The sequence below is a fragment of the Vulpes vulpes genome, chromosome 14 (assembly GCF_048418805.1).
Source record: "Vulpes vulpes isolate BD-2025 chromosome 14, VulVul3, whole genome shotgun sequence".
NCBI classification, from domain to species: domain Eukaryota; kingdom Metazoa; phylum Chordata; class Mammalia; order Carnivora; family Canidae; genus Vulpes; species Vulpes vulpes.
The window spans coordinates 73,810,699-73,827,391 of NC_132793.1; the positions used below are offsets into that span (position 1 = coordinate 73,810,699).

The window sequence follows — 16,693 nt, forward strand, 5'->3', positions numbered from 1 at the left end:
TAGTTATATAACAATATAACATTAAAGAAACCTTTAAGATACAGTCGATTTGGACTCATGGAAATACCTGTGTTAAAAACTCCATGGTGAGAAGCACCATATAAGCAATGGATTTTGTTTAGCCGAGGTGTAACTGAATCCATGCAGAGAAATACTGCACCATGGTGCTTTACTTTATATAGTAAGAATAATATAAAAACTGCTTTTCCTGGCATTTTCCCAGCCAACAGTTCCTTATTGACCAGCACTTCTTTACAGCCATATTACTATGATAAATAATGATCACAGTCATAGCCCCCAAGGTACTGCTGTGACACCCCCCCACACACCCCAGCCACTGCTAGATTCCAGAATATCTTCTCAATATTTAAAAAAAAAGATCAAATATGTTCACTATCATTTTGGCATTAAATCTCATTCCTGGCAGTAGCCCCGTTTTTCTAGCTCATTAAGCCTAGAGGATTGAAGCTGTATCTGAGGCATTCTCCACCCTCCATATCCATTTCTTATTTTGAAATATCACAAACTCACATTTTCCTCTATTTCATTTCTGAATCTTTCCCAGGATTCACTCTTTCAGGAATGGCATGCAAGCCATCCAGTTGTGCAGGTCAGAAATCTCGGAGTCATCCATTCTTGATCCCTCTCTCTACCTTGCTTCCCGCTCTACATATTGAACCAAGTCCTGTCAATGTTACCTTAAAGGAATCAGTCAGGGCGCCTGGGTGGCTTAACTAGTTGAGAGTCCCACGTAGAGTTTCCTGCTCCTCAAGGAAACTTCTTTCCTGCTTCTCCCTCTCCCTTCGCCTCCCCTCACCTCTTCTCTCATGAATAAATGAATAAAATCTTAAAAAAAAAAAAAAAGGCATCACTCAAACCCAGCCACTGTGCTATACCTACATTACCACCACCTAGGCCAAGCTACCATCATCCTTCATGTGAACTTCAGCAGTGGTTTCTAAGCTGATCTTCTCCATTCATTCTGGTCTCCTCTCTACACTGTATCTACAGCATTTTTCCAAAGGTGGTAATCTGATCATGTTGTATGTTGTTTATCTTCTCCCAATGTCTTCCTTATCAAGAGCTATAAGTACCGAGCACGGTAAGTATGTCCTATCAGAAAAAAAAAAAAATGTCATAGAGATAACAATTATGAACTCTGGGGGAAAACCGTTAAATAAAAGCTACTCTGACAGCTGACAAGTGAACAAAAGTGAATTTAGAACATTTGGAAGTCAACACTGAAGAGGGTGGTACTAGTTAACTTTCTCTGTTTCATTTTGTTTATTTTTTCATGATTTTAAACCTGAATAAAGACCCCAGTCTGTTTCTAGCTAAATTTCTGATAGAAAACCTACACACTTGTTGATCTGAAGAGCCAGAGGATTTGGGGAAAATACAGCTACTGAAATGTGAGGAAAGAAAATTCAAGAAAGAGGAGTGAACCAGAGAGGCAGAGCCATAAAATCTATGTTTTCTGCTTAAGTCTCTGGTGAAACTTGAATCATGTATGTACAAGAGAAACTCCAGCCTTCCTAGATAATGCCAAAAGATCTGAAAAGGGCTGTCCCAGCCCCTAGGGAGACAAGAGTTTTATAGTTTGAGTTACTTACCTGAAAAAAAAAAAGAAACAAAATAGTTCTTTTCACAGGAACACGTAAGAATACACAATGTCTACAATGTATCACTCACAATGGCTACAATACAGTTCAAAATTAGTTGATATACAAAGAAACAGGAAAATACAATGCATTATTAACTGAAAAGATAATGGAGATCAATCCCTAGATGACCCAAGTGCTAGAATAAAGCTTCTGGGATTCTGCAGCAGCTACTATAACTATGCTTGAGAATGTAATAAAAACTATGATCATAAAGAATGAAAAGATAATAAGTGGGGCAGCCTGGGTGGCTCAGTGGTTTAGCGCTGCCTTTAGCCCAGGGCGTGATCCTGGAGACCCGGGATGGAGTCCCACGTCGGGCTTCCTGCATGGAGCCTGCTTCTCCCTCTGCCTGTGTCTCTGCCTCTCTCTCTGTGTGTCTATCATGAATAAATAAAATCTTAAAAAAAAAAAAGATAATAAGTCCCATCAGAGAAATAGAAACTAAAACAAGAAACTAAATGGAAATTCCTAAACTGAAAATTTTTTCTCTCATGTGATGAAAGACATACATTTACAGATCAAAGAGGATCATAAGATACCAAGCAAGAACCAAAAACCCCACATCTGAGTATATCACAGGCAAACTATGATGAAAAAAATCTTGAAAGCAGACAGAGAAAAACACTATGGGTATAATAGGAGAACAATGATTAGAATTATTTCTGACCTCGTCAGAAACACTGGTGTCCAGAAGACAGTGGAACAATATCTTTAATAATAATTATAAATCTGTCAACTAAGCATTTTAAGGCCCTGTGCTTAGTCCATTCTCAGCTAACCCTTCAGCCTTACCTTACCAGCTCTGCTTCTTGCTTTCTGTATTTTTTCCAAAGATTTTATTTATTTGAAAGAGCATGCATGTGTGAGTAGGAGTAGGGGAAGAGGGAGAGGAAAAGTATTTAAGTAGACTCCATGCTGAGCACAAAGCCCGACACAGGGCTCAATCTCACTGAGCCACCCAGGTGCCACTTGCTACATTTTATCCTCAAAGACTTTGATCAGGATCTTTCTAGTCTGTTGTCCTTTCTGCCACACGTGCTCTCTGTTTCTCTGTTCCTCCTCCCCAACACATCTATTTTAGTCTTAATCATCCTTCAGATCTCTGCGGAAGCATCCCCTCCACATGGAAGTCTTCCCTGACATCCCACCTAGGTCTGGTTTCTTAGTTACGACTTCTAAAAGGTTCCTGTTTTCTTCAGAACATTTAATTCATTTTGTTATTACTTATTCATTTTGTTAATCTCTGGCTTCTCCACTAGACTCTGTGAGGGCAGAGATCATAGTTATTTTATATTTCCAGCACCTTACATAGAGGATAGCGTAGCACAGGTATTCAGTCAACAGTAAAGAAATAAATGAATGAAGAGACCATCATTTTAACCAGTCATCATCTCATACCTGGATTACAACATTTTACCTAGTCTGCTCCTGCTCCCAGTTTCTCCAGGAAGGCAGTAATAGCTTTAGAGTTTCTCCACTATTCTTGGCATACTGTATGAAGGACAATCAAAATCAAGAATCGGAGCAAATTGGTCCTGTTGAATTCATAGCTGACATAAACAAAACAGGACAGTCACATAGAATCACGTGTAAAAATTGTGGTCCTGGGATCCCTGGGTGGCGCAGCGGTTTGGCGCCTGCCTTTGGCCCAGGGCATGATCCTGGAGACCCGGGATCGAATCCCACGTCGGGCTCCCGGTGCGTGGCGCCTGCTTCTCCTTCTGCCTGTGTCTCTGCCTCTCTCTCTCTCTCTCTCTCTGTGACTATCATAAATAAATAAAAATTAAAAAAAAAATTGTGGTCCTATGTAGGTTCCCCATATTTTTCTTTTTAATGACTCTTAAAAGTGTATAGTTATAAACCATGACTGTTGAAGCCTCTAAAGCCCATATTTAGCTTCTGAAGTCAAAATCACTATTTAAAACAATGAATTGAATCTTTCTAAGCCTAAATTTCCTCTTTTGCAAAATGAAACCAATGATAGTACTAACCTCATGTAATTGACATGCATAAATACTTAGATCAGTGCCTGGTCAGTAATAAGTGCTTAATAAATGATAACTATTACTGTGATAATGTTCATGATCCCTAATGTAATATAGTATAGTGCTATGTATATAATTATATATAAAATAGATACTTGATATAAATAATAAAAATTTAGTCTTTTGATTATTGCACTTGTCATTTAAATCATTCAAAATTGATCACTTATGTTGGTATACCTGGTAACACTTTATTAACAAGAATAGTTTAATAAACTCAACATCCTCCTCCCTCATGTCAGGTAAATGGAATGAATGTCTTTAGGTACTCCTTACTCAATGTTTTATAGCATATATTTGCAGGAATCTAGCACTTGTCTAGAAATCTTAAGATCTAAAAGGACACTGACTATGGCTGGCTTTCTGATTGCCACTGAGTAGACTTAGTAAGAGAGAGGACTGACTCAGCTCAGAGTTTGGAAATCAGTAGAAATTTAACAAATGTTTGATACACTGAATTCAGTTGAGCCCAACTTGAGTATTTCTAGAGTCTGATACTTTTACATTCCCTTCCTCTCACTGAACTTCATATCTGGGAAGCCAGTCATCTCATCACTCACACACAAAGTGCTGCTATGGTTAGTTTTCTGGTAACTCAGTTTATATTATGTGCATGTTTGGAAGAACAATTAGTTATTTCCAGCGGGTAAAACCAGAATGTCCAATTTTCTACAAATTAGATTATAGGGAGGAGTGTCCTAAATACCTGCTGTGTGAGGTATTTTCTCACCTCTTTTAACCCAGTACTATCAATTATTATTGTAGTTAAAGCAAGTTACACAAAGACAACTTCAGTGTAATCCACTATTTCCTTCATAATGTAGCAGCAGGAGCGATGTCTGCAAAATTAAAATGGGGTTAAAAATTCCTAAAAAGCGAGGGCAATCTTTTTGGGTTTTAGCTGACTGTCAAAATTGGGTTCTGGCAGAAGCACATGTCAACATTTTTCCTAAAGAATAAATTCTATATTTTTATATAAAACAAATCAACAATCAGATTTTAAAAATTTCAACAAATTAAATGCAGGCATGGAATATGGAAATAGCTAGAGTTCTTTCTTAGTCTCCTTCTACCCTATTACTCTTCTCTCCAACATAATTAATGTATATGAATTTGGTAGTAATGAACAATAAATATTGTCTAAATACCTAGTATGTGCTAGGTTTCTCTCTGATATCCAGAGAAATTGCTCTCTGACGTGGGTGTGATCTCAGGGTCTCTGTAGTGTTCAGCGCTTATACTTGTTAAGTAGTCTAAATATATGCAGCTTCTGGTTATGTGGGATAATGGATACAACTTTGATGCATTGTTTTTAAAATAAAAGAAGGATAGTATGTGACAAAATATTTAAAGTTGACACCAACTTACTAAAATTGCTATTTAAATAGCTAGGTATACTAGATATTGGTATTGAATTTCAAATCAAAGACAGTTTAAGTTAAAACTTAGATGAAAGTACAGTAATTTCCATGCAGTAGAAGCACAACTTACAGAGTGAAAGAACTTTTATTGGTCCAGATCATCCAAAAGTGCGGGCATAGTGGTACTTTACTGAACCAGAGGACAATTTACTAGAATAAGTCCTTTAATTTTTATTTATTTTCCCTTATGCTGAAATATTTAAACATAACTATTAATGAAGTACTTTTTCCCTGTTTTTGAAGCCGAAAAACATGCTGGGGTTTCCTGTGTTACAGCCTCAGTGGATGACATACGATTTGAGGAGACCGCTAAGTAAGTGGCATTGCTCTCTCACACCTTTCTCCTGAACTTATTGGCTCATTTACAACATTTATTTGTGGCATCTATGCTTATTTATTTGGAGTCAGTGGTCCGATTTGTTAATAAAATAACACTTGACCTAATTAAATCAGTAAAATAGTAATTGCAGGACTTCCTTTGCTAAAGACTTTTAAGTGTAAATTCACAGTCCTGGTTTTGTACCTTCTGGTACAAGGCAGAACAGGATTTCTAAAAGCTGCCTCTTAATGGCTTCTGCCTCTACTAGAAGAATAATTAATGATAATAAGTAGGTCTATGTGGGGAATTTCATCATTAGGTTGTTGGGTAAACATTAATTCATCTGAGTACAGATGTTAAATTATGAAAAACATTTTATATATGGGAGTGTGTATGTGCTTTACCATTTCTTATTGTAGAAAATTTCAAGATAAACAAGTATTTCAAACATACACAAAAGTAGATTAGTACAGTATATCCCCAAGGACCATCACCTAACTACCACAGTAATCAACTCATGGACCTCTCCACACTCCACCACATACCTGGATTTTTTCAAGGAAATCTCAGGCATCATCTGTGAATATTTCATTATATATTTCTATATGATTAGAGTTCTTTTAGAAAACATAATAATATAATCACAATACCATTAACAGAAATAATTATTCTCAGTGGTCTCAAAAAAATTTTTTTAATAAACAATTAGCTTCTTGAATCAGGATTCAACATGGTTGGTATGTCTTTTAACATATAATTTTCTCTTCTGTTCATTTGTTTTCTAAAGAAACCTGCTCATTTGTCCTATAGAGTTTACCACATTTTGTATTTGCTCATTGTATCTCTGTTTAACATGTTTACCCATTCTTTGTATTTCTTGTAAAACGATAATTACATCTAAAAATTGATCTGATGAAAATGTGATATTTTGTTAAAGCTAGTTCTTGTCAAGAGCACATAATGGGAGCTCCTGGGTGGCTCAGTCAGTTAAGCGTCTGCCTTCAGCTCAGGTAATGACCTCAGGGCCCTGGGATTGAGTCCCACACCCGGAGCAGACTCCCTGCTCAGTAGGTAGTCTGCTTCTCCCTCACCCTCCACCAATCTCCTGCTGCCTCAGCTCCCTTACCTCTGCTCATGCTCTCTCTCTCTCTCTCTCTCCATCTCACTCACTCTCTCAAATAAATAGATAAAATCTTTTTTTTATAAAAAGAATACATAATATCTAATGATCATTATCTAGAGCATTATTTCATTAGATATTGGTCAAATGTTGATATGCCAATTCTATCATTTCTTCTTCATTTATTTTCTGAAATATTTGTATTTCAGAGAGACTCTTTATTTCATTAATTACTTGGTTACCCTTAGGTAAAGTTTGTCCAGGAAAGACAGGCTTAATTCTTTTCCTTTATTTAGTGTCATATATAGTGTCAATATATATAATATATATATTATAAGCCTGTGGACTTATTTGATACATTTCAATCTGGATGTGGTTATTCCTACAGATGCTCCAACTGCCTCATCTTTAAACAGTGGGAGCTTCTTCAGTTTGGTTCCTAAGTTCTTTGGACAGAACCACAAAGTTAGAAGTCTTTAATAATTCCTTTGCATTCTGGTATGATAAGGTGGGCTCATCTTTTATATTTCTGTACAAATTCTTAGAGTCATAAAGTTGTTCAAAAGAAATAGTAAGTAGAGATCACAATATGGGGAGAAATGTGCTCATTTCTACAGGGTTTATCACTATTTCTAGGTTCTTTTCAGGGGAAAGAATTATTTGTTTTTTAAGGAGTTTATACTAATACCTGTAATAAATTAGGATTACATGGTTTTACTTAATTTCTTTGATTTTATGTTTGTGTATCTGTTTTTTGTTTTTGTTTTTCTCTGAATATTTTGATCCTTGAAGAGATGAACATAACTTACAAGGAAAAGGAAGAAAGAAGGTCATCTGTTTCTGGTCTTGGATGGTTCTCAAGGACCATGGAGGTAGTTGGCACGGTTTTCAAGCCCTGAGTATTCTTGTCCAGTGAGATGCTCAGTCTGTTTCTCCAGCCTTACTGTGAACATTTATCTATTTGACATTTATTTATTTAGATGCAAACAAAATTAAGTTAAATAAAACTACATACATGAAGAAATTACTTCTTCAAAACTGACAGAGAAATTTTTGGCAGGAATTAGAATCATAGACATGGAGAGACCTTTATAGCTCAGCCCAGCCTTTATTTGTACCAGTGAGAAACTGAGGCTTCATACCCTGCGCAAACCAGGGGACAGAGGGTGCTTTGAGCGTGGACCTTCTTATGCTTAATCCAGTACTTTCCCTGATCCACTGCTTCTGTTTTTGTGATCAGCAACTTTTACTGATCATTTCCCAATGGGTGTTCTCATAGGCAGCTGGAGTGTCATTGAAAGAGCTGTGGACATTCTGTAGTCTTGTAGCTGCAGATAAAAGGTCCGTTGACCAAGTTCACATAGTGGCTATGCGATTTTCCCTGAAACAGAAAAAATTGACATATTTATGTTTGTATCTCAGTAAAATTACAAATTACTACAAATCCAGACTTATGTAGAACTAGATAAAAGCACCATTAAATTTAGAAATGCCAACAGTGTAGTGTAATAAAAGATCTATTGTGTAGCTTCCAAACTTAAATTCTATAAATGAGACTTAACTAGTAAACTCATCAGTGAAATGTCGGTTGCCATTTTGCTCCCTTTTGCCCCATTTTGTGTCTGTGTTATTGGAAAGGATTTGTGGCCACTAATATCATGAAAAGGAACCTTCTAATATTTTTTACATGGGACTTGAACCATGAAAGAGAAATCTGAAAGCTACATGTAGAAAACCATGTAATTTGGTTATAAACCGTATTAGATATTTTTTAAATTCTCAAATATTTATTGCCTTTATAAAAACTGCTCTGTATTCAGTAGGATATATGAATGATTATGGCACAATATTGGAGTCTAGTGGTCTGAGTCTGGTGAGAATCAGACAAATACATAATCAACAGAATAGAAAGCATGATAGGATATAAGTTTAGGATGAAGTATAAACTCCATTCTGTGGGGTAATTTAGAAGGTGCACATTATGGAGCATCAATGAGAGTTTTACCACAGATGGGTAGCATTTAATGTATACCTCAAATGAAGTATATAGATTTTCACCTGGCGAAAGGGAAAAGGACTCCACATGATGAGGCACTTGTAAGAATATAAGCACGAGGGTGGAAGAGCAGAGAGTGCTCAGAAGGAGCCTGGTCTGCACAGAGGTGATGCCCCAGCAGCAGACTGGGGCCACAGAACAGAAGACCTTGAATGCTGTGCTATGAAATTACTTTTGTTTACTTGAGATTCTAGTCATTCCATTCATTTGACATTCAGTGTTGGGAGTTTGGTTTGGTAGACAACCAGGTTCAATGAGATTCCCTTACTTTTATTTATTTTTGGGTTTTTTTGAAAATATTTATTTGAGAGAGAGTGTGCACATGGGGGGAGGGGCAGAGAGAAAAAGAGAGAGAGAATCCCAAGCAGACTCCCTGCTGTGTGTGGTGCTCAACACAGAGCTCAACACGGGGCTTGACCCACAACTCTGAAATCATGACCTGAGCTAAAACCAAGGGTCAGACACTCAACCAACTGAGCCACCCAGGGTCCCTTAAATACCCCTACTTTTAAAGGCAGGCCAGGGTTCACAAAAGAGACAGAAGAGGCCTGTGCTTTCCCCTCTCAAGCCTGACAGAGAGGCATAAGATTTTAGTAGCTAATGAGAACAAGTACTATTGTAGCTTTGAGGAGGGACTCTAACACTATTACTGTGAGTCTCTCCTAGAAAATTTACCAAACAGAGGTAGGAAGCTTACAAGGGAGAAATACGGGAAAAAAAGAAAATAGATTTGGGTTTGCATGTGCTGAATGTGGAGATTAAGATAAATTGGTTAATATGGAGATATAATATGGAGGAGATGGCTAACACAGCCTAGTAGAGCTCCCGTAACTATTGGTTGACTTTTTGAGAGAAATTTGGAAATATGGCTCTGAGTTTCAAGAATGAGGTCTAGGCTAAAGATGTAGATTTGAGAATCATTTCTATAAAGATGACAGGATCATGAACAAGAACAAAGTCTTCTGGGAAGAGGGTGAGAAGAGAATAGGACAAAGGACAGAAATTTAGGAGATGTCTACACTGAAGGGATGGATTAAGGAAAAGAAATCTGTGAAGGAAACTGAGATAAAAGAGAGAACACTATTTTGGAAACCAACGGAAGAGAAAGCCTCCTGAAGAAAGACATTAAATAAGGTGAGACTTTGGGTTTAGCTGTTAGGAAGTGATGGTGAAGGTATCAGAGAGGTGAGATGTGGAGGCAATAGCTAGATTCGAGTGGCTGAGAAGTGAATGGGAAACAAAGCTCTAAAACGTTGGTGCCTAGCAAAATCCTCATCTTTGAAGACCCATCTCAAATGTCACCTCTTCTGTGACTACCTACTTTCTGAATTAGCTTCTTTTTATGAGTGCCTTTATGATACTTGGTCCTTTCTTTTTTGAAAAATGTCATAGCATTCTCTTCATCTGTCTGCATGCTGGTGTCCCAAGTGAAGATTGTTCTCCTTGCAGTCAGCAGTCTTACTTTATTCATCACTGTATCCTGAGGTCTTAGCTTACTGCCAGGACTAGCTGTAACTCAGTAAACATTTCCTAAATGTACGATTTAGAAAAAGAAAGGATTATTGTAGGAAATTTCCTTATGGATAAGAAGAGAAAATTTTTGAAGTAGAATAGGCTTGAGAGAAAGATTTTTAGAAAGGAGAAGCCTCAAACATTTTCATAGACTGATAAGAAGTCAGGGAAGGGGCAGAGATTGAGGATACAAAAGAGGAAAGAGCTAAGCAGGCCATGGTAGAAGAGGAAAGGTAACAAGGGCACAGGTACAGAAAGAGTTCTGGAAGAGATCTATCTTCCTTCCTCTGAAACAGAAGAGTAAGAAGAAAAGTGGGAGTGTAGTTCAACTTTGAAAGTAAGGGAGAAAAATTGAAGAGGCTTACCTTGGGTAAACCCTTACTGTCTGCTAAGGTAAAGGGATGGGAAGTAACTATGGGGCCTGAACAAAAGGTTTGGAACAACTTCATATTGTATGACCAGAATTCCTGTAATCATGGAGAGTGAATGGATCATCCAGCAGTACCTAGAGTCCATTTAAATCTGGTGAAGTCGATCAGTTTGCTTGCTTGGTTGCTTGTATGTTTATCCATTTATTTGTTAACAAACATTTAAAAATAAATGTCAGTTGTATAGGTTTGCCTGTGTGTTTGTTTTAACTTCTCTTAAGGAAACAGCTGTGATATAATCAAAGTATCTGTTGCAGATTTTGGAAGGCATTTTGCACACCATCTTTGCAAAGGCCATTTTCTGTTTGAATAGAAGTAGTCAGCTAACATGCATGTGGTTTACAGTGATTGGCATCTGTTTTTACAGCTGTCTTTTTCTGTTATCATTAACCTGAGGTTTCATGCATGAACATTATCAGCATGATACGGGAGGATTGCCCTATAGTACATGCACTAAAGTGAATCTTTTAAGTCTGAAGTGAGATGTGCTAGGATTACTAAGGTCCCCTCCTCTTTTTTTAACTAGAGTTGGACAAGTTCTAACCATCAAAGCAAAAGTTACCAGAGCATTCAGCACAAGCATGGAGGTAAGTAACTTTTCTTTCGACTGTTGGTGTCCATCTCTTCATTCTCTACAGAGGGCAGAGGAGGAGGTCTGGAATAATTTGGAATCATGAGATTCTGACTTGCAGAAGGCCCTTGAATCTGTATTCAGGCTCACATGTAAATAATAAGGACCTTGTGTTTGCCAGTCAACTCTGCTACTAAAATTAAATGTGATGCAATGTACTATTTTTACCTAGAAAAATGCATAGAAAGGAAACATACAGGGGAGAAGGGTTCTTTGCAAGGTATTGGTTTTCTTTTTTAATTATTCTGATTCTACTTGCTCTCCATCTCTTCACCTTCTACTGAAAACTAGCCCCATGATTAACTAGTTTTTGAAAGGCAGAGTAACTGAAGTGAGAAGGAAAGTTTAGAAGATTTTTCTTCTACATCCACTTGGTTTTATTTTCTTTACCATCGTTGTGAAAGCGACAATTTTAGAGGCTTTTGAAACCACTGTTAAGGTTAAACTAGCAGGAAAGAAGTTACTGGATTCTATATGGCAACTTCTAGGTTGGTTAGTACCAGTCCCTTTGATCTCTAAACACAAAAGATGTGAGGGGACTTGAGGTTTGTTTGTTAAGCTAGGTGGCTTAACCAAAAGAAATTTACTGTCTCACAGCCCTAGAGGTTAGAAGTCCTAAATCAAGGCATCAGTAAGGTTGACTCTCACTCTGAGGACTATGCCAGAGAAATGCTCTCTCCTGGTTCTGGTGACTTGCTAGCAATCTTTGGCATTCCTTGGCTTCTGCTGCATCACTCCCATCTCTGCATTCATCTTCACATGGTGTTCTCATGGTGTGTGAGTCTGTGTCCAAATTCCCCCTTTTTATAAGGACATCAGTCACATTGAATTAGGAGCCCATCCTACTCTGGCATGACCTCATCTTAACCAATTACACCTGAACCACCCTATTTCCAAAATAAGGTCACATTGTAAGGTATTAGATTTGGTGGGGAGGCCGTATTCCTATTCAACAGAACTACTTGGCAGTAACCACATCTACAGTGATGGCTTTACCCTGGTCTCCCTAAGAACAGAATACAAAACACTTGAAACAGAAGAGAAATGTTTGTTGTAAAATCCAGCACCTTCAGCAACAGTTATGATGATCTTTCTCAGCTGTGGCCTCCTGACCTTGCTACACAGTAGCCGGGAGCTTGGCCTCTCTCCTGAGGGCTAGTGCTCATCTTTATATTCAGCCCAAACATGGATAACAGCTCCTTTTCTTTTCTCCTTTTCCTCCTATTCCCTGAGGCAAGCTAGAATTTCCAAAGGAAATTCGACTAAAAAGTAAGAGAAGGAAAACCCAATGAGTTTAAAAGCACACATTTTTGGGGCACCTGGGTGGCTCAGTTGGTTAAGTGTCTGACTCTTGACTTCAGTTCAGGTCATGACTTTCGGGTTATGGGATCAAGCCTCATGTTGGGCTCCATACTCAATGGGGAGTCAGCTGGAGACTCTCTCCTTCTCCCTCTCCCACTGCCCCTCTGTTTTTTCTCTCTCTAAAATAAATAAATCTAGGATCCCTGGGTGGCTCAGCAGTTGAGCCTCCGCCTTCAGCCTAGGGCGTGACCCCGGGGTCCCAGGATCCAGTCCCACGTGGGGCTCCCTGCATGGAGCCTGCTTCTCCCTCTGCCTGTGTCTCTGCCTCTATGTCTTTCATGAATAAATAAATAAAATTTTAAAAACAAATAAATAGGGCAGCCCAGGTGGCTCAGGGGTTTAGTGCCGCCTTCGGCCCAGGGTGTGATCCTGGGGACCCGGGATCGAGTCCCACATCAGGCTCCCTGCATGGAGCCTGCTTCTCCCTCTACCTGTGTCTCTGCCTCTCTCTCTCTCTCTCTCTCTCTCTGTGTGTGTGTGTGTGTGTTCTCATGAATAAATAAAATCTTAAAAAAATAATAAATCTTTTTAAATAAATAAAAGTACAGATTTCTGACCCTAGGAAAGTAAAAGCTTAGCCTTGACTTGGGCAAATTTAGCCCCTCTTCCAAGTTGAGGTCTTCTGTGATCTCTGAATATGTTGTGTATTCAATGAGGTCTGGCTGGAAGGAATGCCAGATTCCTAGCTGTGTGACTTCTTGGGATTACTCACGTTACAGCTCTCCAGCCTCAGGAGGTGCTCTTGTCTGGCGGTGTGAGCTTCTACCCTACAGGTGCTCAGACTGGCAGCCACCCAAACACTCAACAGGACCATGTGCATATTTCTGGAATTCTTTCCTTGTGTAGCTCCCTTTTTTCTAGGGCTCAGCCCACAAATCTCAGCTGCCTTGGTGTCCTTGATTTCTGGCTCCTCAAGTCAGCAAGATTCATTTTCCCCTCCTTGGCTATACTCTGCGAATTACCTTCAGGCCGAGAGCCCAGGAAATTCAAATGCTCCTCTCATCTGTTTTCCCCTTTGTTGGGGGTCACAATTCTGCATTGTCTGCTATCTGACATATGAAAATAGTTGTTTCCTATACTTGGTTCATCTTTCTAGTTGTTTTCACAGAATGTAATTCCAGTCTGACTTACTCTTTGATGACAGAGTGAAAGTCCTCCTGGCATATGTTTTTGGGACATTTATTTGGTCATCATACATAACTGTATAACGGAAGACAGTTTTCAGAACCCGTTTTAACCCTCTACAATTGTGGGGTTGAGGATGGATGGCTTCAATTTGTTTAATCACCATTGAGTTAACTTAGGTGTTACCATGCAAATACTTGTTTGTGTTAATAAGGTAAGTGACGTAAAATGAAGTATGGATTATTGATTTTTCTTGTACATGAGGTACTCGGCAAAGACGTAGAAACAGCTCGTCTCTGTTGCTGATAACATAGTGCTAAACTAAGATGCCTGAGGTTTCCCATGATTTCAAAAACATAGTGTTATTTACCAGGGATATGTGGGGCAAATGTTGATTATCCAAAATCTAATGATAGATTCCTGAGTTTACTAACACTTCTACAAAGTAAAATCTGCAGGACCCAAGCTTCAGACCTCTTCACATGGGGAAATCGAGTCTGTTGTGGTGTCACCATAAAGTGTCTTGGCTACCTCCTTGCCATTCCTGAAAAATAAAACTCCTGAAAAAGGAAACAAATGAGGAGTACAGATAACATGATGCAATTTTGTCCATGTTAACTTGGTTATAAAACTGAGAGACTAAAGATTTTAAAAGAGATGGATTGTAGTCCCTCTCTCTAGTGATCTACAAGGCATTCATGAATATCTTGATTTCAAAAGTGTATTTAGTAACAATGGGATTAGAAAATGCTTGTCAGATAATGCCTGTGTTTAAAATTATAATAAAGCTATAAATACAGTATGATGATTTGTTTATATAAATTCACCTGAACATTAGTAATTATTAATCTGGGTGGTGGGATTACTAATAATATTTACTCTAGATAATCAGAATCCATTTTTGTCTCTTTTTATGTTTACCAACTTTCATGGTAAATATGTATTTTTCTATAATTAGAAAAAAGTTTTTTTTAATTTTATGGAACATCACTGAAAGAACAGTGTTGCTTAAAAATAAATTAAAATGCTGATTTTGTTCAAAAACAAAAGAATGATGAAGGGCATAGCAGTCTTGATTACTGTAATCTTGTGTGTTATCTGGATGGCTAAGAGTTTACTCACCTATTTTTCTTTTCATTTTAGATCAGCATCAAGGTCATAGTACAGGACATGTTCACTGGTGTTGAGAAACTTGTTAGTGTGGCTTTCTCTACATTTGTAGCCAAACCAATTGGAAAAGAAAAGGTACATTTTCTGTGTGAAGTATCTAGCATGTTATTCAGGGACTTATTAATGACTGTATCAGAATTATTATGGAAAAAAAGACCTTTTTTCTTACTGTGACATATGCTTTCCAAAGACTTATTGTCTACCACTATTTTTTGTAAAAGTTGTTATTGTGTGGCAATATAGTGTCCCATACCTTAGAGAAAGGGAGATGGAATCAGTTGGTGAAAGAGGAAAAAAATACTGTTTTAAGTGATCTGAAGGGCCTACCAGTTTCTCAAAAATAGTGTTTACTGGTTTCATTCTTTTATTTTGTGGTTGTATAATTCAAAATTGAGTTATATAATTGAGTTGAAATATTTTTTTAAAGCAAGAGCAACTTAGTAAGCAATTGCATATTATGGCTCAGTCATTTGTACCTGAAGGAAGAATGTCAAAGAGGCTGAACTATTGAAGTTTAGAAACTTTCCACCTAGTAACCATCTTGTTCAGTGGCATATCATGAAGAGAGCCATGAAAAATCAGTGGTTTGGTTTGAAACAGCAGACCTACCTGCATCTGTCCAAAGTGAGTATAGTCCAGGATGAGATGGGCCATGATGAGGCTTAGTTCATCAGTTCCCTGGGCTGGATCGGTGAAGGACTCACAAAACTCCATAGGGTATCCTCTTGTAGGGCTTCAGTAAAACTAAAAGAAATGGTATAAGAGAAAGAAAGCATGGGAAACATCAGAGAAGTTCAAGACTTCTAAGCATAGTTCTCCGGGTCCTTTTCCTTTAAAAAAAAAATATATATATATATATATATATATATATTTTTTTTTTTTTCCATCATCTTAAGTGCACACTTTAATCCCAATCCACTATTTCACCAATGCCCCTGCCCATTTCCCCTCTGGTAACTATCAGCTTGTTATCCATATTTAAGAGTATTTCTTGGTTTGTTGCTTTCTCTCTTTTTCCTTTGCTCATTTGTTTTGTTTCTTAAATTCCACACATGAGTGAGGTCATATGGTATTTTCTTTCTATGATTTATTTTGCATAGTATCATACTATCTACCTCCATCCATGTAATTGCAAATGGCAAGATTTCATTCTTCTTTATGGCTAAATAATATTCCATTGTATATGTATATACCACATCCACATCTTCTTTATCTGTTAATCTATCAATGGACACTTGGCTGCTTCCATAGTTTAAATATTGTAAATAATACTGCTATAAACATAGTAGTGCATGTTTCCCTCTCAATTAATGTTTTTGTATTTTTTGGGTAAATACTCAGTAGTGCTGCTACTAGATTATAGGCTAGTTCTATTTTTAATTTTTTGAGGAAACCCCCTACTGTTTTCCAGTTTGCATTTCCACCAAAAGCACAAGAGCATTTCCCTTTCTCCATGTACTTGCCAACACCTGTTATTTTTTTGTGTTTTTTATTTTAATCCTTCTTACAAGTATGAGGTGATATCTCATTGTAGTTTTGATTTGTATTTCCCTCATGGTTAGTGATGTTGAGCATTTTTTCTTGTGCCCGTTGTCCATTTGGATGTCTTCTTTGGAGAAATGTCTGTTCATATCTTCCACCCATTTATTTTTAAAGATTTTATTTGTTTATTCATGAGAAACAGAGAGGGAGAGAGAGAGGCAGAGACACAGGCAGAGGGAGAAGCAGGCTCCATGCATGGAGCCCGATGTGGGACTCAATCCTGAGTCTCCAGGATCACGCCCTGGGCCCAAGGCAGTGCTAAACTGCTGAGCCACCCAGACTGCCCTTCCACCCATTT

The 16,693-nt window shown here is 37.9% G+C and overlaps 1 protein-coding gene across 2 annotated transcripts in view; it reads left to right on the forward strand.

Moving 5' to 3' along the window:
* The window catches only part of ACOT12 (acyl-CoA thioesterase 12), a 42,642-nt gene that overhangs the window by 2,184 nt on the left and 23,765 nt on the right, over positions 1 to 16,693 (forward strand). For both annotated transcript variants that reach the window (XM_072736889.1, XM_072736888.1), the window contains exons 2-4: positions 5,374 to 5,443; positions 11,092 to 11,152; positions 14,827 to 14,928. In XM_072736889.1, the coding sequence (XP_072592990.1) occupies positions 11,147 to 11,152; positions 14,827 to 14,928 (108 nt within the window). In that variant the 5' untranslated portion in view covers positions 5,374 to 5,443; positions 11,092 to 11,146. The remainder of the gene's footprint in view (positions 1 to 5,373; positions 5,444 to 11,091; positions 11,153 to 14,826; positions 14,929 to 16,693) is intronic.